At 43.3% G+C, this 22,364-nt stretch overlaps 2 protein-coding genes across 5 annotated transcripts in view; one reads left to right on the plus strand and one right to left on the minus strand.

Moving 5' to 3' along the window:
- Positions 1-10,002, minus strand: part of fahd2a (fumarylacetoacetate hydrolase domain containing 2A) — a 59,272-nt gene extending 49,270 nt beyond the window's left edge. For 2 of the 3 annotated variants that reach the window (XR_009928511.1, XM_062451367.1), the window contains exons 1-2: positions 531-922; positions 134-350 (exon numbers count right to left, since the gene is read on the minus strand). Coding sequence is in view for 2 of the 3 variants with exons in the window: in XM_062451367.1 (XP_062307351.1) it covers positions 134-350; positions 531-700 (387 nt within the window). In the remaining variant the exon portion in view is untranslated. Of the gene's footprint in view, positions 1-133; positions 351-530; positions 923-9,873 lie in introns of those variants that run through there. The other variant, XM_062451368.1, reaches the window with a different exon arrangement.
- A 240-nt stretch (positions 10,003-10,242) lies between these two features.
- Positions 10,243-21,489, plus strand: zgc:152830 (uncharacterized protein LOC767682 homolog). Of its 2 annotated transcripts, XM_062451366.1 has the most exons (16): positions 10,243-10,348; positions 11,284-11,325; positions 11,401-11,491; positions 13,892-14,040; positions 14,151-14,259; positions 14,353-14,480; positions 14,772-14,871; positions 18,245-18,320; positions 18,428-18,513; positions 18,675-18,779; positions 18,896-18,971; positions 19,050-19,168; positions 19,247-19,330; positions 20,539-20,596; positions 20,696-20,877; positions 20,958-21,489. In XM_062451366.1, exons 1-16 carry the CDS (start codon positions 10,338-10,340, stop codon positions 21,090-21,092), a joined length of 1,551 nt encoding a protein of 516 aa, XP_062307350.1. In that variant the 5' UTR covers positions 10,243-10,337; the 3' UTR covers positions 21,093-21,489. The 2 variants fall into 2 exon arrangements, with proteins under 2 accessions (XP_062307350.1, XP_062307349.1); XM_062451365.1 differs by lacking the exon at positions 10,243-10,348 and having other exon boundaries at positions 11,249-11,325.
- The last annotated feature ends 875 nt before the right edge of the window (positions 21,490-22,364 follow it).

Consider the following 22,364-nt stretch of genomic DNA (forward strand, 5'->3'; position numbering starts at 1 on the left):
ACACCTGCCAGAGTAGCTCACTCTAACACTTAACCGTGAAGTAATTACATGTCTTAATCCTCTTTCTTGCTCTCCTTTCCTCTTCCTCCAATTTTTCTACCCATCTATCTCTCTCCTTTCTTCCCTCCTTCACCTGGCTCTCATCCGGCAGTGTGATGTTGTCGTAGGGGCCGGTGATGCAGCTGGAGAATTTGCTGAAGATTATTGGCTCCTTGGGGATGGGGGCATTCTGCTCCAGGCAATGGTCCCGGTAGTTCATGCCCACGCACACCACCTTCTGTGGGGTCAAGACCGGGGGTAGCAGCCTCACCTCCGACCTAGCCACTATACACTGGCCTGAGGACAGGGCCCTAGGTGGGGAGAAAGGTAGGTTGGATAGACTGGATCTAAGGTAATGACTTCACTACTATGTGTCTTAATATAATCTTTTCTGACTGAATAGGCAGACAAATAGGCAGACAAAAACATGGACTTGGAAGGGTGGGGATGAGGGCATGGTGATGAGGATCTCTCAGAAGTATACTATGTACCTCTGAGCACACTCCATGCCCTTATGGCCCATCTCTAGAAACTCTATCATGGTGGAAGGCATGGAGGCATCGAAGGCCTTGAGGTCCACCACACCAAGCCCTTCCCTCTGCTCCACGCCCACCCTGACTCCACCGTCATCATTGCTGAACTGGAACTGCACCAACCGCATTGCTGCACCACGTAGATGCTCCACCGTCCTGTACTTTGACAGCCTATCAGAGAATCCTCTCAAAATCAGCAAAGTGAGAGGATTAGTGTCCTCTACTGAGATCAAAGGTTCAAAGGATACAAAATTATTGAGGAGGGAGAGAATCAGTGTAGAACACAGAATGAATATGGAAGCAAGCAGGGAGAAATTGGAAAAGTGGACATGGAGATGAAGAAAACAAAGCTTCAGTCTTGATATCGAAGAGCACTTTGTCTTAAACATCAATGTCTTAAACTGCAGATATGATACAAGTTATCACCATCTTATCTATACTCAGCGTTGGGGAGTAACGGAATACATGTACCGGCGTTACGTATTCATAATACAAATGAGTAACTATTCCGTTACAGTTACAATTTAAATAGTTGGTATTTAGAATACAGTTACATTGTTGAAATCAATGGATTACAGTACAATACTTATGTTTCACGAGTTTATTCACTCTCTAAATAAATTAAGGCAACCCCATGCATTTCCAGACATCCCAAGTCTCCCGGGAGTCTCCCGCATTTCAATAGCGGCTCCCTGGAGAAGGGTCCAATTGCAGCGCTCCCTCTCCAGGCCCCTCTAAACCGGAACTCTCTCCTCAGGCCCCTCTTTTCACGTGTATCCGAGGTATTAGCGCCACCGCTGGTCGGACGATGTATTGCATTTATATACGTAAGCCAATGAGAAGGGTCCAAGTGCAGCGCTCCCTCCTCAGGCCCCTGAAGCCGGAACTCTCTCCTCAGGCCCCTCTTTTCATGTGTATCCGAGGTATTAGCGCCACAGCTGGTCGGAGGATACTCTAGGCTATTTATATTAATAGGCTAACTTACATTGAACTTCGGTTTTTGGAATAGGTCAATAGTGTTTAACATAGCGGAAATTAGCATTGCGGCTAGCGTTACGTATGGCGAACATTACGAACATTATCACAAAATATTCTTGTTTAAATGATTAAATGAGCTGGCTAGAACCACATTTATATCATAAACATACAAATAAAAGGGGAAGAATTGTTATGTTTCATTTAGCAGACTTTTGGATAGAGATTCAGATTTCAACTTCCAGTCGCATTCAACGATTGTATGACTGATCCAAACACAGTAGGCCAATAGTCGCAAACAATGTTATGGTACCATAAAAAAAATTGGATATTATCTATACTGCTAATCCAATGCTGCTTCATCAATCACCACCTCAATCATAAAGATGTGTAATAACAGTACTACACATATATTCCATATTCCAAATGTGATCAATGTATTCATTTAAGAACAGATGAGCTTGACTTCTGTCAAGACTGTTCTCACGAAATCCTTCGTTTTTAATAGTAGTGCACAAAACTCTAGATACGGCTCCAACACTATCTGTGACTCTTTACTTTGTGAAGCTGCACTTGTATCATCGACTGTTTTACTATTCTAGACTGAAGACATCCTGGTGTGTTGTATTCATTGTTTGATTGTATCATTTCTTATCAATAAACTACAAAGAACTTGGTATGGCATTTAACCTTGTATTCATCTCCACCTAGATTTGACGTAATTTTAGAATTTCTTAAAACCAAGACACAATGAGCTTTAAAATTCATCTTTTTCAGTTTGTGCATACTTCTTGTGGCATAGCTGTGATCGTAACAGATTCTCTTTTCTTTAGGCACATCCACAGTCAACTCACACTAAGAGAATAAAAGGCAGGTTACTGAAAAGCGCCATGAAGAGGCGATGTTGGAAGCCAAGTGAGACATTGTTCTGCATTACATTAAGAGTAGATCAACAAGAAATTCTAAGGTGTGTTGAATATTTTCTGGTCTCAATAATTGGCCTCTATACATGTGTATGTTGTGTGAGGGTAGGTAAAGAAATTTAACAAATGGAGAAGCTTCAGGTATTGTTTTGGGGGTTTTAAGCAATTCTAAAATTACTTCATGTTTTTAAAGGGAGGGAACAGCCTGACATAATACCTCCTGAACTGGAGAAAATGAGGGAAGCTGGTAATGTGTCCCACAGAATTGGTATGCTTCTCTTAACCAGTACTGTCTTACTGTGTCTAGCACCTGCAGTGAAAAACGTGTCAGTGGTAACACAAATCAGGTTCAAGTTGACCATGCCCCCCCATAGGATAAAGTGTTAAATGATATTAATATAGAAAAAGAACATAGGTTTAAAACTGTACAGTGGTGTCTATGGATCACTATAAGAGACTTAAACAGTTTTTGTCTTGTAGACTATGGCATCAGCACACTCCTGGGAGCAGAGTGGATACTGAAAAACCTCCACCGGCTGAAAGGGGAGGTAAATGAGCCTCCCTTTCTAAATATGGGACAAGAACAAAAAGAGCAACTCCAGCAAAAAAATGACCTGTGATGAAGAAAGACAAGAATTGCTTGACAATTTTTTATTTATTTTTTAATTTAAAGAGGACTTCAAGTCAGGGACACAGAAGACATTCCTGTGTGTGCTGTTTTTAGGATCAAATAAAGTTGTGCTATTGTTTTTGACAGACAGGCAATCACCACAAAGTGTTTCTTTGTTTCTTTGTTTGAATAAAAGATTCAAACTTCCTGCATGTTTGGTGCTGTAGCGTATGCTTTTCTGCTTTACCCACATTATATGGATCACAGGGGGATCCAGTTGTGATACAGTAGATAGTGTAAAGTGTGTCAAATCTAGGTGGAGATGAATACAAGGTTAAATGCCATACCAAGATCTTTGTAGTTTATTGATAAGAAATGATGCAATCAAACAATGAATACAACACACCAGGATGTCTTCAGTCTAGAATAGTAAAGTCGATGATAAGTGCAGCTTCACAAAGTAGAGTCACAGATAGTGTTGGAGCCGTATCGAGTTTTGTGCACTACTATTAAAAACGAAGGATTTCGTGAGAACAGTCTAGAGTCAAGCTCATCTGTTCTTAACCCTTGTGCTGCCTTCGGGTCACATGACCCAAAGGTTCATAATGAACCATCGTTGTGTTTACCCAATTTTTCCCCAATACAAAAACATATACAAATAATTTTCTTTTAACCTTTGCAATGTGGGGGGTCTGAGACAGTAGCCTGGTCCTAACCAGACTCTCGTACATTTCATTTGTACAGAGTCTGGCCTCGCTCCATTGACAAGCGTTGACTTCCTTGTAGGCGGGTACACTGTTGAAGTTTAAAACTATTGGATCTGCCCAGAGCCACTCTGATCTGCCATAACCAATCGCTAGCGTTCGCCAATTCCTTCACCACTACTGTAACAGAGCTAGCTGCCGTAGCTGGAAAATCAAACTGTTCCCGAACCCCGTGGGGAGGAGGGCCACAACATCATGGCCACCAACAAAACTCAGCAAAACTTGTTCTTGCTCCGGCTTTAGTTTATAGATATTCGGCAGTGTTGCCAAAACGGACCGAATGGCTTCGCTCGCATCTTTCTCCGCCGCCATTACGGAACTACAACACAAACTAGCGCACAACATCAACGTCATCGTTCTCAGCCATTCCCTCTGTTCGCTGATTGGCCGGTTGAAAATCAACCTGAAAAATCTGACTTACATACTGAATGGCCAGACCTAGTACAGAAGCAAAATCAAAATTGAGCGGAAGTACATAGGAGGGTAGAGCCAAGCTACTGAGACAGCCCAACGGTTAAAAGAAAATGCTTCACTTTGTTTTTGTATGCGGTAAAGTTGTCGCAATACGACAGTGGGTCACAATGACTGATGGGTCAGAATGAACCGAAGATAACACAAGGGTTAAATGAATACATTGATCACATTTGGAATATGGAATATATGTTTAGTACTGTTATTACACATCTTTATGATTGAGGTGGTGATTGATGAAGCAGCATTGGATTAGCAGTATAGATATCCAATGTTTTTTTATGGTACCATAACGTTGTTTGCGACAATCGTTGCCTGCGACTGGAAGTTGAAATCAGAGCGTCTCTATCCAAAAGTCTGCTAAATGAAACCTAAAAATTCTCTCCCCCTTGATTTGTACGTTCATGATATAAATGTGGTTCTAGACAGCTAATTTAATCATTTTAAAACAATATTTTGTGATAATGTTCGTAATGTTCGCCATACGTAACGCTAGCCGCAATGCTAATTTACGCTATGTTAAACACACGACCAGCGGTGGCGCTAATACCTCGGATACACATGAAAAGAGGGGCCTGAGGAGAGAGGGGCCTGAGGAGAGAGTTCTGGTTTAGAGGGGCCTGGAGAGGGACCCTATAGGGGTTATGCGGAAAACACTTCCGTATTCGGTAAAACAGACATCATCACTTCCGGATCTGTACGCTCTATGCTGACATGGTGCTGTTTTACACAAGATACCTCCAGTTTCCAATTTTATATCTCGGTGAATTCTGCGCCAAAAAGGTCGAGGATGGCAGCCTTTAGAAGAAAAAGCGATTCCCCAATGATCTGTCGACTCTGAATTTTGATTTGGGTCGTGATAGTCTTATTTGAGTGAGAACGGCTCGCCCGTTAGACTGCATAGTCTTAGGCTACTGTAGGCGACCACGTCTCGTTCGCGTCATGTCACAAAGTAAATAATTGTGTCAGTCAATTTTACACCAAAAAGGTCGAGGAGGGCAGCTTTCAAGATATATGGGAATTCTGCATTTAGCCAGGCGGTACGACATCAGGTCATCCGGACATTTCACACTGAGATACGCAGTAAAAATCACTGTTCGGATTTTCCCGCATCTGGTACTTAAACGGTTTGGATAAATACATGGTCTTCAAAGTGAAATAATTTAAACGCCCAAAATGCTCATAATTATAATAATGTTATTGATTGTGTGAACTAGCTGGGTTTGCCGTTTGGTTAGCACAGCAGTGGAAATGATTACATCTGTTTTCCGGTTCGTTTCCTGGGCACTCCGCATAACCCCTATTGGCTCCCCGACGCCCGCAAATGCTGTTTAAGGAGAGTCTGCCCACTCCCTATTAACCCCCATTGTACCAAATTTTGTTGCAGTTCCACCAGAGTTCCGTTGGGAGTGATTGCGGTCGAGTGCAAAATAAATGGGAGTCTATGGAGCTAAACGGCTAAATTTGTCTCTTTCACCTGATTTTCGTTGAGAAATCGTTGAGGGAGTCAGGTGGCTGAGCGGTGAGGGAATCGGGCTAGTAATCCGAAGGTTGCCAGTTCGATTCCCTGTCAAGCCAACTGACGTTGTGTCCTTGGGCAAGGCACTTCACCCTACTTGCCTCGGGGGAATGTCCCTGTACTTACTGTAAGTCGCTCTGGATAAGAGCGTCTGCTAAATGACTAAATGTAAATGTAAATCTCAGATTTGATTGTAGTTTTTGCATGTTCAACATGGATTATAGGTCAAAATTTGAATGAACGAGTACTTATGTCCTTTCGATTTCTTACAGGGTGAGTCGTTGTTGCCCATAACACATAGTGAAGGACTGATTACGACCAGTGGTGGCTGGGTGCCTCCGCAGCCCCCGCGAGGCGGGGGGGGCCCCCAGGCCCCGCCCTGCATAGCAAAAAACAGACTAAAAAAAGATATATTTTAAAAAGTAAAAAACTTTGAGGCCGCTCATTGAGAGTCCCAAGTTTCAACTACCGGGTAAAGGAATCCCGTAATGTAGGAAACGTAACAGATCTTCATCCACTTCCATGGGCTAAATAGTCTCAAAATCCCTAAATCTGGCAACAATGGCTTTTGCGTATCTTAAGTGCACTACTACACCATTACGCCTCTTGAACGCGAACATTTCAAAAATGCTAATCTTTACGTTTTTCTAGATGACGGTAGAGACATAGCCTAAGTAAAAGAAAATATGCAAGCGGTGCTCAAAAGCGCAGCAATATATTGTTGTCTGAACAAGCTCGAGCAAAATACCCAAAGATTACACACTTTAGACCAGCCAGAGAGGAAGCTATCATCAGCATCTCCACAGACGAAACACTACCACAGCAGCAGGTAGCTAGCAGCACCACGTCTTCACCAGCAACTAATATACTTGCTTACTTATTGTCAAGAATGAATGTTTTCCTTTCCCTCCATTGATTGTGTTATTTCAGCGGCGGTGCTGAACTATCAAAAGGCTATAGCGCCGTCTTTGGTTTTGAACAGTGGCAGCTGCTGGTCTTTCAAACAGGGGAAGCTCATTTTCGGCCTACATCATATACATTTTCAGTTCACTGGCTAGTTCACCCCTACGACACTAGCCTAGCCTACTGTATGAATGAATGAATGAATGAATGAACGAACGATCTAACGAAAAAATATTTAAACCCGAAGGAAATGTGGGAATTAGGTTAAACTGAAACAAGGAATGTGATGTATAATTGTATGAAATGTGTGATGAAAATTGGCTTGCAATTTCGCCAAGCAAATTCCAAGAAATAGGTTGCAGCAGTTTTTCTTTCAACTACAGTTGCAAAATCCGCGATGGGACTGAGCTTGAATAGCTTCGGCGACTTTTTATAGTACAAAATCGCTGTCAATCAAAAGGAGATGCAGTCTTTCGACAGACCCTCCAATCATCACGCAGAAGCCAGCGTCCAGGCCAGCCCACTCCTCCATTCACCCCCAGAGACGCTGAGCGTCCAGGGCGGGACATAATCGCAGCATTTATCCAATGACCGTATAGTTTCGAAGCACTGAAAAAAACTGTTCAACGCAGCACCATTAAAGTCCATGGAAGCTGAGCTTCAACAGGGAAATGCACTGTGGCGCTACGGGAATGTATGAGAAGGAAATCAGTCAGTCGACCTGCTAATATATGTAGCTGATTCTGAACGAACTCGTCTTCGATATGAACGTGTTCTAACACATTTAAAATGTTAACACAATCGTAAATATTTGACCATTAATATTTTGAAATATTAGGGGAAAATGAGCTTGAATAGCTTCGGTGACTTTTTATAGTACAAAATCACTGTCAATCAAAAGGAGATGCAGTCTTTCGACAGGCCCTCCAATCATCACGCGGCAACCCAGCGTCCAGGCCAGCCCACTCCTCCATTCAACCCCAGAGATGCTGAACGTCCAGGGCGGGACATAATTGCAGCATTTATCCAATGACCGTATAGTTTCGAAGCACTGAAAAAAACTGTTCAAAGCAGCGCCCCATTGAAGTCCATGGAAGCTGAGCTTCAACAGGGAAATGCACTGTGGCGCTACGGGAATGTATGAGATGGAAATCAGTCAGTTGACATGCTAATATATGTAGCTGATTCTGAACGATGATTCTTCGATATGAACGTGTTCTAACGCATTTAAAATGTTAACACAATAGTAAATATTTGACTATGAATTTTTTGAAATGTTTGGGGAAGCTGAGCTTCCCTTGCAGTCTTAAAGAAATCGCCACTGGTTTTGAACAATGACAAATAGGCTGCTGTTGTGCTGAGGCAATTGTGCTTTTGTTATTTTTAAACTTTTTTTATTTCTCTCTCACATTGCTGAATATATGCTAAAGGTAGACAGCAATCAGTCTATTGGCAGTTGTATAAGATAATAGATGGAGATACATTTTGAGTGGATTTAGGGGAGGGGCCTCGAGCTCCAACTTTGCGGGGAGGCCTCTGCAAAGTCCCAGCCGCCACTGACTACGACCAGAGATCCCGCTTGATGGCATCCGAAGTGGAATCAGAATGTCAGAGCATTAGCAACAACATTAGCAAGCCAAAACTCTTTCTAGCATGTGTATTGACAGGGAAAGCCTGAAGGCCGATTTATACTTCTGCGTTTTTACGGAGACGGAGACAGGGAACGCCCTCTCCGTCAAGGAACGCCCTCTCCGTGCCCTCTCCGAGCCCCTCGGAGAGCTCTACGTGCACCTCCTGATTTTCCTGACTATCCGTCCGTCATTTTACGGATACCCCTTGGCTGTGATTGGTCCGTATTAAGAACCGCTTGCGTCAGGGGCGGGGGCGGGATTGCCGTGACCAACAAGAGAACAAAATCCTTTGACCGCCATTGTTGTAAGTTTTTACAATTCATATTTCAGCTAAACAGTACATGTAAATCAGCATCTGAATTAAAATGTGACGAGAAATGGGCAGTGTAGTTGCTGAAAATGTGCTTATTTTATTGATGAAACGGCTAATTTGTAAATTAGCTAACCTGTCAGCTGTGTTGTGATGCCTCGAGAGAAAAAAGGAAGTGACCAGAGCTTGCCGTAATGCGATATCTCTGGCCGTACAATGTGTATGACGTCATTGACATTTTAAAAGGCTTTGTAGAACAAAAGGCGACTTTAAAAAAATCTAAAACACAGCAGTGTGTATTTTTTTGGCCTCCCCTTTCGAATACAACATTCAAATTACTAGACAAAGAATTATATCCTGAGAAAAGTGGATTTTGAGGGGTAAAGCTCCATAGACCTCCATTCATTCTGCACTCGACCGTTAGCGCCCTCATATGGAACTAGAGTGGAACTGCAGAACCCGGAAGTTTCCCGAGAGTGGGAGTTCTCCCCATATTAGACATTCTCTGGCTATGCAATCTCAATCTGGTAGAGACAGGTGCATATCGCGCGTCCTGATTGCGTCCCGGGACGGGGGGTGTATGTGCTGGTTGAGGGGGAACATCATGCGGGAACATCATGCCCCAGAACTTCTATCTGGTGGTTCCTACAATGTACGAACAACTACATCTATCGCTCCTATGTCATTGCCTCTCGTTCTTTCCTTCTGCAATGCTATTGGCTAAGCCAATGCATGGCCATCACATGCACGAGGGATGCAAACTCATGTACCATGGTTGGCCAAAGCATGCCTCTCATCCACTCTCAAGTAGTTCTTAAGAGACAAGTACAAGGGTTCTCCTTACGAGCATGTTCGGGAAACGCACATAAGAAATAACGATGGTTCGTTATTTTGTTCGTAGAGAACCCTTGTAACAACTAAGATCCATCGTTATCGGGAAACGCAGTTTAGTAAGCAGGCTTACTACGTACACTTATAAAATGCAATTCAATGTGGAAGTAATCCTAGTATTCAGTAACGTAACGGAATACGTTACAAAATACATTTTTGGGCATGTATTCTGTAACGAAATACGTTTTCAAAGTATCCCAACAATGTCTATACTCGACCCACAACTGCAGATACATTACTAATTAATCAGAGAAAGAGCAACAACAACGGCACACAAGACTTCAGCAGGGCAAATGTCGCCTACCTGATCACACCGCTCTGTGCAAAAACTAAAGCGCCTTATCTCCTGCACAGATAAAGTTCAATGCTGACTAGGGAATGTTACTTTTATGGTATGCAAAGCAGATTATACATACTTGACATTGCACTTTGGACTGAAACAGCCACTCACCTCTTCCCCTCTTATCTGTTGGAAAAGCAAGGCTCTGTCAACGGAGGGCATAGTTCCTGGTTCAGCCTTTTGTAGGGCTAAATGATGTATCCGTAGTACCGTAACCATGAAACTGATGTTGATAATATAAAATTATAAGTACAACATTTCATACGAAAGCCACTGGGTATTTTGATTGGGAAGAAATGTTTAATATTTCCGATAAACGCCTACAACTCCCATGATACACTCTGTGCGAGATTAATGCGTCACGTGAACAAGGGAGTGTATGTCAGCTGACGTTTACTTCTTCCTGTGGAGACGTCGCAAGGCCAACAATGTGCACTCGGTAAGAGACTGAACCTCTGATTTATCATAAACAACTATGAACTTAAATCTTTTTTGCCTTTCGTTTTTTAATCCAGCATAGCTATCTTGATCTTCTGAGGTGCATCTGAAGGAAAACGATGGTGCTTGGCTGAGGGTGGGTAGATGTTCACCCGTTAAATCTCCAACAATGAAGCCTAGAAAATGAAACACGGTGGTCCTTCACTTAACCTCAGGATCCACATTTGTCCTTGGTCATTAGCTAAGTCACGACCCCAAAATATTTAATTTTTGAACCATTAGCCTATATAATTTATTTCAGTTGAATGCGGGCGGCACGGACTGAACCTACGCACCTTTCAAAATAAAAGCGCAATCGGATGTTCGGTAACTTATAAATAATAGTTTCGCGTCCGCGATTAAGTCTCAACTGGTGGGCACGACCCAAAAGTGGGTCGCGACCCACCAGTTGAGACACACGGTCTTAAATGAACCCTCGGCCTAAATATATGGATAACTTAGGCCTACGTGCTAGTACAGCAACCAGCACAAACCACCACTGAATATTATTATATACTAAACGGGCTATATTTTGATGAGCTGCGGTAGCTTAGTTACTAACCTACTTAGCTTAGTAACAGGACTATTCTGGGATGGTATCGCCCAGGAGAGTTAGTGAAACCTGAGTATTTCAGAGAGATGGTGCTGCACAGGTTTTTATCCCTCTGCAGTGCTAGCCTTCCTATTATTGGTCTACAAAGAAGACAGAGAGGAAGGTAGACTTTGACCCACTTCCTCTGACTCACATGACCTCTTCCTGTCAGACTACAATGGCGCTCCAGTCCTATGCTTAGACACGAGCAGTCATCCTCCACAGGCTAAACATAGCTTGTTTGACTGAACCTTCTACTACAGCATTAAAGTGTGCTTTGGTTTGATGAATGTTTTTATTTCCAGTGTCCAGCCAATTGAGTGGACCACTGACTGCAAGAACCAAAAGTAAGTAATATTATAATGAATGTGTGTGTGCATGTGTGTCTCTTTCTAACCATGTTTTTCTTAACCCCTCTCCAGTTACGATGGCATCTTGTTGGTCACCCAGAACCATGAAACTCTGCCCCAAGAACTGGAATGCTTGAAAGCACCTCTGCAGGACTACAGCTCTGTAGGTACACACAAACAACAACATGACATATTTATACCAGTGTATGTGCTATGTGTGGTGGGGAAGAAAAACAACAACTCTACCAGGTATCAAGAAAGGTGAGACTAAGACAAGCCATTTAGCCACATTAGCCTTTATTAATGCTTAAGCAGAGAGTATGACCTAACCTACCCCGCAACACAACTCTGAGAGACAGCTCAGTGTCTCCCTCTTCTGTATCAGTACCATGGAGCAAAATGTCCAACTGTGGTCTGTGGGAGGCTGGAACACAGAGTGCTGGAACTGGATAACGACACTAGTGGTCACAATGAACAGTAGGGCTGTCCCCACTCAGTCGACTAGTCGATTTTCTGGTGGAAATGCTCTTGGTCAAGATTTTTTTAGTCGAGCTGTCATATGGCAGTGTGAGATCTGATTCCCGCTTGTGTCATCATTGCTGAATTAACGAAATGTTCTACAGAAATTGTAGATTACATTATTTAAGACAAATAAAGCAACTCTAAATTTAAGATTTAAATTAAGGGTGTTACTGTTTTCCCTTTCGTTAATCTGCGCTTTGTGTTTGATGTTTTGCACACGGCACGAGCACAATTGGCTGCCGAACTACAAACTCTGCCATAGCCTACTTTGTCGGTGTTATTAGTCAAAATGGCAAAGAAATCTGTGGTATGGCAGCATTTCATTAAAGTACATTTACAAAGTACCGGGTGACTCGAAAAACGTTGAATGCAAACTCTGCCAACAACGGTTTATTTTTCATAGTTCGACGTCGAATATGATGTAGCCTACCACATGAAAAACGTAAGTTGGCCTAGCCCTACTTCGCTCATGCTAACGCGCTGGGTTAAAAAATGAATATGCCTCTTATAAGAATCACATCCAAATCGAATGACATTATCTTCTCCGGCAAGACAACATCTTTCTCTGTTGCACCGTTCCCCACTCAGCTTCTATGTAAGTTCGCATGCTGCAAGTTCAGGCAGTGATAAGCGCGCTCTGATGATTTGCATGTTAAACAAACAATATTTTTAATTTGTAGTACATTGTAAGAGATACTAAATACCATCGTCATTCGGTTACAACAGTACTGGTGATACGAGTCTTATTAATAGTAGGCTATTAGCGGCTGAATCTGCAATGTCCAGCAGCCATTGAGTCAGATCGGGAAAATGTTTGTACGTTTTTTTGTGTGTGAAAAAAAAAAAGAAGCATTTCACATTTCGATTAGTCGATTTTCAGTCGTTTTAGCTGAGTCTTGGTCGACCAAAGAAAATCTTAGTCGGGGACGGCCCTAATGAACAGTTCTCTACAGCCTGTGTCCAGTCGTCACCTCTGAGTCTGCCGAATGTTAACATAATTAGTATCTTGTCTACGGAAAGAATTTACCATCTCTTCATACAATGTTAATCACACAGTCTTGTGCTCCAATGTTTTTCCATTTCACAGAAAGAAAGCAGAGGTCAGTACATTTTTAGTACTCGTGCACAGTGCCCGTGATGCAGTCGTTGATTAAGATTTCAGTGAAACACACTAATACAGATTCCTTGAACTATAGATAGTGCATAGTGCCCGTGATAAAATTGGTGGCACACACACCCAGATAGGGCACAGTGCCCACGATGATGTCGGTGACACAGATTTCTGGAATTATAGTGTGCCCCTGTGAGCAGTGCCCATGATGCAGCTGGTGATGACAGTTCTTCTCAGTGCTTTTGGTACCTATATTTCTCAGATCACAATTTAAATTCTCTGTCATCTCTCAAGTACTTGTTCAACAACCACATCTATTCTAGTCAAATTGCCAATGCTGTGGTAGTCTACATTCATGCAAATGGTTATGTAGCCTTAATTTGTTTTCTGTTTCCTACGTTATAAATTGCTTATGTTATGTTGATCAAAATGTACTATATTGGTTCTGTTAAATTGTCTTACCACTACAAAGAGCAGTTTTGACATCAGTAAACACATTCATTTATGCAACAAAATTCACTGATCTATACTGAAAGTATATCCACTTTATATTGTCGTTCTGTTTGCTAGCCAGCCCCTTTGAAAGCAGATGATTATCGGTTGTAAAAGCGAATTTCCCTATTTTCCTTGCTTAGTTTCATTTCATTGCGAATGCCTTTGTTAATCGCATTAGTTGGATTACTCCGTTGGATTATAAAAAGGACACCTGCAAAATATGAACTTCGCAGAGTGCCCAGTTCTCGAGATATTCGTAGGAAACTCGCTGTAGACCAGAGTGAAGGGGCTGGGACGCGAAGAGAGCAAGCTAAACTGGAGGCGAATTATTTTCATTTTATGTCAATGCTTATCCAAACAATGTCAATCGTGACACTGCACTCCGTTGGATTATAAAGAGGACACATGCTGAATATTAACCCCCCTCCCCCCCAGGTTGACAGTGGTCTAGGGGAGGAGGTTGTGGTGTTGAAGGTCCCTGGTCTCCCTGGTAATCGCCTTGTGTTTTCCTCTACTGGCCCTGTTATCCGTGACTACGATGACATCAGGCGCTTCAGTGATGCTGCCATTAGTGGTATCAAACGGTCAGTGACCTGAGACTGCATTGTCTACCGGTCAGTCATGCCATCTAAGACTACCTGATACTGAAGCAGAGAGTTTTAAACATGTAATCATTTCTGTCTTTCTCCCTCAGGGCCATGAAAGCAGGTATGCAGCGCCCTCTTCTTATCTGTCCATGCCACAGCAGCTACAAGAGGAGCACCCTGGTGGCTGCCCTGGGGGCATTGCATGCTCTCTACATGGTGAGATGCATGCAGACACGCACATGCGCACACATTATCTACACTGTACTGTCCGATTGGATGCTCAGAGCAGTGTGTACCTGTGTCCCCCAGCCTCTGGAGGTGAGGGAGACAAGTCTAAAGCCCAGCCCATACAAGGTGTGTGTCCTGGGACTGTGGGTGGCCCAGCAGGCCCAGGGACAGGTACTGGTGGACCTGGCCTCTGCTCTTGAGGGTGGCAGGTGAGACAGTCATCAGAAATAAGCTGTGATTTGAAGAAGTAATTCACAACATGTAAAACCAGAGTCTTGGTTACTGGATATTTTTAATGTGTGTGATTGTTTAACCACACCTTTATCTTTCTTTCTCTCTCTGGTCCTCCTTTCTTCTCTCCAACTGTCTGTCCATCCCCTTTCTCTCCGCCTCTCTCACCCTTGCCACTTCTCTCCATTTCACTTCCTTGCTCCTGTCTTTCCCTCCCCCCTCTCGCTGCCCCTACCCTCTTTTCTCTGCTGCCCTCTCCACCCTCTCAGGCTGGTGTGCCGGGACATCGGAGGGTCAGATCCAGAGCGTATGGCTGCTCCTCGTGTGACTGAATACGTCCAGGCTCTCTTTAAGGACAGCCCTGTTCAGGTACCAGAAATGCAATTAACACTTGGTCATCCTGTATCGAATTCTGACCGCATGTCAGCCAAAGTGTTTCCTATTAATTATCTAGACCAGCCAACCCCAATTAGCGGCCAGATCCGGCCCGCAAGAGCCAAATGTCTGGCCCACGCTGACAGCTTTAACTTTCTTCATGCTGCCATGATGTTGTGCTCAAGCCTTCGGCGAGAGCACAACCTTTGTTCTCTCACATATATATTATTGGGGGAGTCAGGTGGCTGAGCGGTGAGGGAATCGGGCTAGTAATCCGAAGGTTGCCAGTTCGATTCCCGGTCATGCCAACTGACGTTGTGTCCTTGGGCAAGGCACTTCACCCTACTTGCCTCGGGGGAATGTCCCTGTACTTACTGTAAGTCGCTCTGGATAAGAGCGTCTGCTAAATGACTAAATGTAAATGTATTGGGTGTGCTTTGCCTTCGGCAAGGGCACAACCTTTGTTCTCTCACATATATATTATTATTATTATTATTCTTTTTGCCCCCCTAAAACTCAGTCAATATTTGGCCTACATAGACAACCTAGGTGTCAAAAGTTTCGTCTTGGTAGCGATTGAGTTGCTTCTATTGGGATTTACGTTCCGTTGCATGGTTTAGGCTTAAGTTAAGTTTTTGTGGCGAAAAGTGAAGCTAACGGTGGCTAATTTGCTAGCCACAGTCACTGACGTTACTAACGTCACTACGTCACTAACGTCACGAAAACACGCGTGACTACCTGTAGCAGAACATTCGTTTCGCATCTGTTAACTTGGGGGATAGCTAGGCTAACTATAGCTTTACTGCAAGGCAGCTGCAGAAACGCCACAAGCAAAGAGGCCAGGGTGATAACTATTTACTCATTTTACTTTGTGATGTGAAACACAATTGTGAAATGTAATGTACAATATTAGCTGATATTATTAAGGAAGTAGGCCCACATCTACTTTCGGAAACGGTAGTCTACTATTTCACTGAAGCATTAGCATGACATTAGCCTCTGTTGCCCGGGCAACACATACTACAGTGGTCTATGATGCATCTGTTTTCAATCGTTAAAATAAACATTCCTCACAAATACATTTTCTTTGTAGGATTTATTATGACATTACATTACAAGTAAACGATTTGTTGGTGAAATTATCATTACCTGTGGTTTCAATCCAGTGTTGCTCACTGTGACGCTGTAGCCTACGCGAGACACACGGCAAAAACATCTACACAGCTGTTTAGGAAGTCAAACGGCGACAGAACATGTTTGGCACTCCCCTTACTTAAATCAAAAGTCTTTCAATAGGTGAAACTATCTGACTACTAACCTTAACTTCATTGCCACAGCCTAAACTTTGTCAATCTGTTCATGAAAATAATTAATTTCAGCCTAAACCGTACAACGGAACGTTACATCGAATTCAACCAACGCAACCGCTACCAAGACGAACACAGCAGTAGTCTAGTACTGTAGTAGTAGAATTTACCGGGGCAGCTTCTCCACACAGGGCTATATCGCATTTTGCGTTGTTACTGACAATGATCGCTACCAGTGAGCTTTTTATGAATGAGCGATTTTCCACTAAATAAATGTCAAGCTTATTTACGTTTTTGGGGGCATATTTTCAGTTAGCAGATAGTACTGTTTGAATCGCGATTCTATCTTCTGCCGGTAACGTCCTAGAATAATCTTCAAAGGGGGTTCTTTAATAATGAATGAATGCAATATGAGTAGGCTAAATGCCTGAAAATATCACGAGAAGGGAAAACTTAAAAGGACGTTTAAGTCATAGAGATTAGGTCCATTTTTACACCGGTCTGCCAAATGTATTTGATTTGATTCAGCTATGAGGCTGCCTCTTGCAGGGGAAATGAGAAGACATCATATTTCATTCTACACTTCACTCGTATTTTGAGTTGTAAATGAGCAGCAAAAAAAAGATGCTTTTAAATCTATGTAATCTTTATAAATAATAAGTAGGCCCTATGCATTTTTATATAAAATATACAGACCCCTGTGCAACCGACGCAAGCAAGCACACCCTACAATTTCCCCAGAAATTGTACCCTCTCTAGTTTTTATTTGTTTTTGTATTGGGTAAAATTGGGTAAACACAACGATGGTTCGTTATGAACCTTTGGGTCATGTGACCCGAAGGCAGCACAAGGGTTAATGCAAACTACCCAGAAAAATCTGAGCAGCGCAAACAAAAAATTGCAAGCATGTTAACATCATACAAGCACTCGGTTTTAACTGTGTAAAACAACATCGGCACAAGAGAGCGCAACAGCTGCCTCGTTACACGTTTCTTGGAAGCTTGCAAGAGTCCTAGCTCTGCAAGCCATTTGCCGATTGCCGAGTTAATTAAACAATGTGCAATTGACATGGCTGCCTAAGTTTTAAACCAAGAGAAAAAAATAAAAGCTGTTGAGCTGTTGAAGCAAGTTCCGCTGTCGGATAACACGGCAACCAGAAGAGTCGAAGTTTTAGCAGAGGAGTGTTTTTCCAGTTTACTCACCGATTTTAGAAAACAGAAGCATTTTCACTATAGCAATAGACTCGTCCTGTGACCGAACCGACATGGAACAGCTGTCTGTTGTGTTTGCTGGACTTTTTGTTTGCTGACTTTGCACAGAATATGCTCCAGGGAAATGTCATAATTAAATGTCGGTTTTGGAATCATTTTGTTTCAAGAGAAAAATTTTCTCTTTGTGTGACTCCCAACACCACTACTAATAATGATAAAATCATAATAGAAGTAACATCCGCACATAAAACAGTCGCCCCCCAAAAAAACATGTTGGCCCTTTGTTTGGCATGCCTGACCAAATTTGGTCCTTTTGGAAATCTATTTGGGGAACCCTGATCTAGACGATTGTGGTCATAGTTGGTCATAGTCCTGTCGTAGTGTCACACTTCTCATGATAACACAATGTTAGATCTTTAAGGTTATGAGCCCTGCTTCAGCTAAGTACCTCTCACTTCTTGTCGGGGGTGGTTGATGTGATGACGAGTGCCTTTTCAGACCCATTTCCTAACCCATGGGTTAAAAATGGAACTGAGAGGTTCCAGACTTAATACGCAATTGTGAATTGGTCTGGCAATATCAAGCTAATTCGCCTGGGCCAGTCAGGCACACAGCACTTTATTTTTAGCTGCAACTAGCAGCTCTACAGCTCGGCCCGTCCCAAAAAGTTGCATGCGGTTACGTGGTCGCAGCTATTATGAACTTACACTTGTTATTTAAGTGTGGTCTAACCCTAAACCAAATTGTTAAGCGGCCAACTTGGAAAACACCCGGTGTTCCAGATGGCCAGTCCGTCGCTGGTCGGACACCATGTTCTGTAAGGAGGTCTGACCTCATGTTCTTCCAAAGGTGGAGGTGGTGAGTGAGCTGAAGGTGCTGGAGAAAGAATACCCCTGTCTGGCTGCTGTCAACCGTTGTGCCAATGGTAGACTATCACCCATCAGCAAGCTTTTTATCAATGAATCCATTACTAGCAGTGTTGAGTGAAGTTTCTCTCCTGAGTGTTGTTGTAATGTGAGTGCATATTCGTAGCGGTGCCCCGTCACCAGGCCAGAGTGGTGAAGCTGCAGTACTGTGGAGAAGGCCCGATCCAAACCACCCTCATGCTGGTGGGCAAGGTGAGAACACTGCTGCTTTAGTACCTGGGACCCTGGCCCACCACATAAGACTTGGGACTCACTTTGACCCAAATACAGAGCTGAGACCCCAACACCAACATAAGTATATCACCTCCTGTTATGCTCTAATCAAGTTGTGTATGTGCACGTGCCTACATTAGGGAATCACCTATGACACGGGAGGAGCAGACATCAAGGCTGGAGGCATCATGGCGGGGATGCACAGGGACAAGTGTGGAGCAGCAGCTGTAGCTGGCTTCTTCCAGGTCAGTTATTGTCAGTGAGGCTGGTCTATTACCTCCACTGTTACCTGTAGTAGTATGGGTAGTGTTGTTCTAACTGGTAGTACTGGTGATGTTGATCTAACTTCCTCTCACTCCAGGTCCTGGCCAAGATGAAGCCTAAGCATCTGAAAGTAGTTGGCTCCATGGCCATGGTGAGGAACAGCGTAGGGGCAGGTCAGTGCTCTTTTTCTTTCTTTTTTAACTCCCTCTGTCTTTCCATGTTGTTTGATTTGTCCCTGTGTGTGTGCGCAGACTGCTACGTGGCTGATGAGCTAGTGGTGTCGCGTGCAGGTCGCAGGGTGCGTGTGGGGAACACTGATGCAGAGGGACGCATGGTTATGGTGGACTTGCTCTGTGAGATGAAAGAGAAGGTCAGAACACAGACTATTCAAATGAGGGGATGTCACTTTTTCCTCCTCACACACCTCAGGAATTCCCCCTCTCTCTAGGCGGTACGTGAGGTGTCTCCTCAGCTCTTCACCATCGCAACTCTGACTGGCCACGCCATCCGTGCCATGGGACCCAACTACTCTGTGAGTATGACCTCATGTCAAACTGAGGGGCTGCTACATGCATAAACACACAATGAATGCAGCAAGGTTCTGGAACTTTTAGTTCCCAGAACTACCTTTGAAGCTACTACTAGAAGGTTCCTGCAGAACATTGTTTGCCGCATTTCCACTGCAGGAATTTACCACATGATTAGGAAAATTAGTCAGCTGACGTGTGCATCGTACATAAAATAGAATATAAATAAAAAACAGAATGACATTAATATAATTTTTAGCATTGTGAAAAATACACTTTTAGTGCCGGTCGCTGATTCCAGTTGCTGTGGGCTCGTCCCGTAATTTGATACTAGAAAACATGAACTGAAGTCCTGATACGCTGATTTACATTTAGTCATTTAGCAGATGCTCTTATCCAGAGCGACTTACAGTAAGTACAGGGACATTCTCCCCGAGGCAAGTAGGGTGAAGTGCCTTGCCCAAGGACACAACGTCATTTGGCACAGCCAGGATTCGAACCAACAACCTTCTGATTAATAGCCCGCTTCGCCCCCCCCCCCCCCCCCCCCCCCCCGATTTGTGTGCTTTGTTACATATTTTGGAGAATAAATTCAGTGTATATCTATGGGAGATACATTTTAAGGTGCATGTTAGACTACTAAAACAGAGAATTTTTTATTAGATTGAAGAACTGTCCTTCTCTCCCTTAGCCTGTCTGTTCCACTACCCAGATAATGCCGCCCTGCTACAAGCATGTTAATTTGTTCTCCATGTTTAATGTGTGTGTGCTTGCAGCAAGAAGGGTCCAGATGCAGCATGAACAGATTATTATTGTACTTATTTGCTGCCTCAGAAATGACAAGATGGTTGAAATACTAGAATGCTGCCAAGAGTACTCGACTAATCTTAAATGTTTGACGCTGCAAGCCCGACCCTAAAGGTTCCTGTATTTTGGAAAGTACAACCCCTGTAGCAGGAACTCAGTTCTTGCTTTTTGGATTATGGTTCCTACGGTGGAAAGGCAGTGAGTTCCGGGGTTACGTTTTTGTAGTGGAAATGCGGTTTTACAATGTTTGCTAAACATACACACACACACACACACACTTAGTCTGCCATTTACACACACACACACACTGTCTGCTACACAGACACACGTTTGTCTCACACAGGACTGCCATTATCTAGAATAGCATCCGTGATATCAGACAGTGATGAGAGGCTGTTCCCTACAGATCATCATGGATAATGGACCTGCCCATCGCTCCGGGAATGCCCTGCAGTGGCAAAAAGGTAAGCTGCTGATGTGCCCCTGGTGGTAGTGCTGGGGGAAGTGTTTGAGGTGTACACTGATATATTGCTGATGTTGATGTGTCCCTGGTGGTAATGTAGCTGGGGAGGTGCTGGGGGACATGTTTGAGGTGTCCAGTATCAGACGCGAGGACTATGAGTTCCACAAGGGCAAGTCTGAGTACGAGGAGATCCTGCAGAGCAACAACCTACCTTCCTCCGCAACCCCCCGAGGTCACCAGACCCCTGCGGCTTTCCTCATCATGGCCTCTGGCCTAGACAAGGTACACACACGTGTTGCTTGATGATGTTGTTATTATTATTGATTGTAGTTCATATGAGAAACTGTCACTCTTTACCTCAGTATGGGCAGGACTCAGACCAGCCTCTACCCTACTCCCACATTGACATCGCTGGCTCCAGCGGTCCGTTCCCTGGAGTTCCCACTGGTGCCCCCATTCTCGCCATGGCCACAAACTACATCCTGCCCAGTGCCTAACAACACACCATCCTGCCAGCATCTCCTAATATAGAACAGAATCAGTAGAATGTTTCTTGATAAGTGACCGTCCACGTGTAAAAGATGCCAATTGCTTATACAATGCACAGAACACAATAGTGGATTTGAAAACATTCCAGAACACTTTTCTCTCCAAATAATGTTTTCTTCCATGAACTCTTCTAGACCCCTGCTAGTTCCATCCGTCCTACTCAGCCCAGCAGTTCCTAACATGTGTTTTCACTGTACTCAGGGAAGAGGAGATCAGCACCTAGTATTTATTCCATCCATTTTCTATGTGTGCTAGTTTCAAACTGGAGAGTGTGGCAGTGCATTTTGTGATTGTGTGCAAGAAAATATCAAACACTCCAATAAAATAATTGGTATGTTCCTTCAAGTATAAAGTCTTGCCTCATTTTATTGGTGGCCAAGCAGCAAAGCTATTGTGTTTCTACCTTTTTCTTGTTGTAATTGGGTGTGCTTGCGTCGGCACACACTGTTTTCTCATATATATTTAGAATTCCTCCGGGAGGAGGAAACCTATTGTTATTAGGGTTTCTCCGGTAGGATGAAAGTACCATGTGAGTCAATGGCTGCCCCTAGACCAGTTATGTAAGAAGTTGAGAAATTTGGCATGTTGAAACTGCAGTGCAGTAACTACCATACCAAACATGGTCCACGTAAGACAATAGGTGGCACTACAGGCCACGCCCCAATTTGTCCATTTTCAAAGTGATGCCATTTGCAGCCCATAAGTCCCAAAATTATGAAATATAGTACATATGCCTTATTTCTCATGAGAACCTATAATGGCCACCATATTGGATTTTTCTGTACAATAAAGATTTGTCCAAACCTACACAAATCTCATGAACCATAGCTCCGATTGACTTGAAATACGAAACTGATTTGTAGGACATATGTCTTCCTATAGGGTGAAAAGCAATAAGGAATATATTACAAAATGTCCAAATTATTAACATAATGGTGAATTTGCACCTGTGGCACATATTTAAATAAGTGCCACCAGTGGTGGATTTAGTGATTTGGGGGGCCCAGGCGAAGACAGGCATGGGGCCCCCCTAACTCCTATTCTCACTCATTTCAATCCATTTAATAATTATTAATATAATAATAATAACTAGAGAGGGTACAATGTCTGGGGAAATTTTAGGGTGTGCTTGCTTGCGTCGGTTGCACAGGGGTCCGTTTTTTAATGACATTTTACAACTGATATTTCTGTATTTTATATAAAAATGCATACTTATTATT

Source organism: Osmerus eperlanus, chromosome 25, assembly GCF_963692335.1.
Source record: "Osmerus eperlanus chromosome 25, fOsmEpe2.1, whole genome shotgun sequence".
In the NCBI taxonomy this organism is placed as follows: Eukaryota; Metazoa; Chordata; class Actinopteri; order Osmeriformes; family Osmeridae; genus Osmerus; species Osmerus eperlanus.

Bases quoted from the DNA above. Each gene is read 5' to 3' on its own strand.
- zgc:152830 (XM_062451365.1), top strand. From the start codon at position 11,264: ATGAATGTTTTTATTTCCAGTGTCCAGCCAATTGAGTGGACCACTGAC. The intron at 14,260-14,352 runs GTGAGATGCATG...TGTGTCCCCCAG, and splicing joins CATTGCATGCTCTCTACATG to CCTCTGGAGGTGAGGGAGAC. The intron at 18,972-19,049 runs GTCAGTGCTCTT...GTGTGTGCGCAG, and splicing joins GAGGAACAGCGTAGGGGCAG to ACTGCTACGTGGCTGATGAG.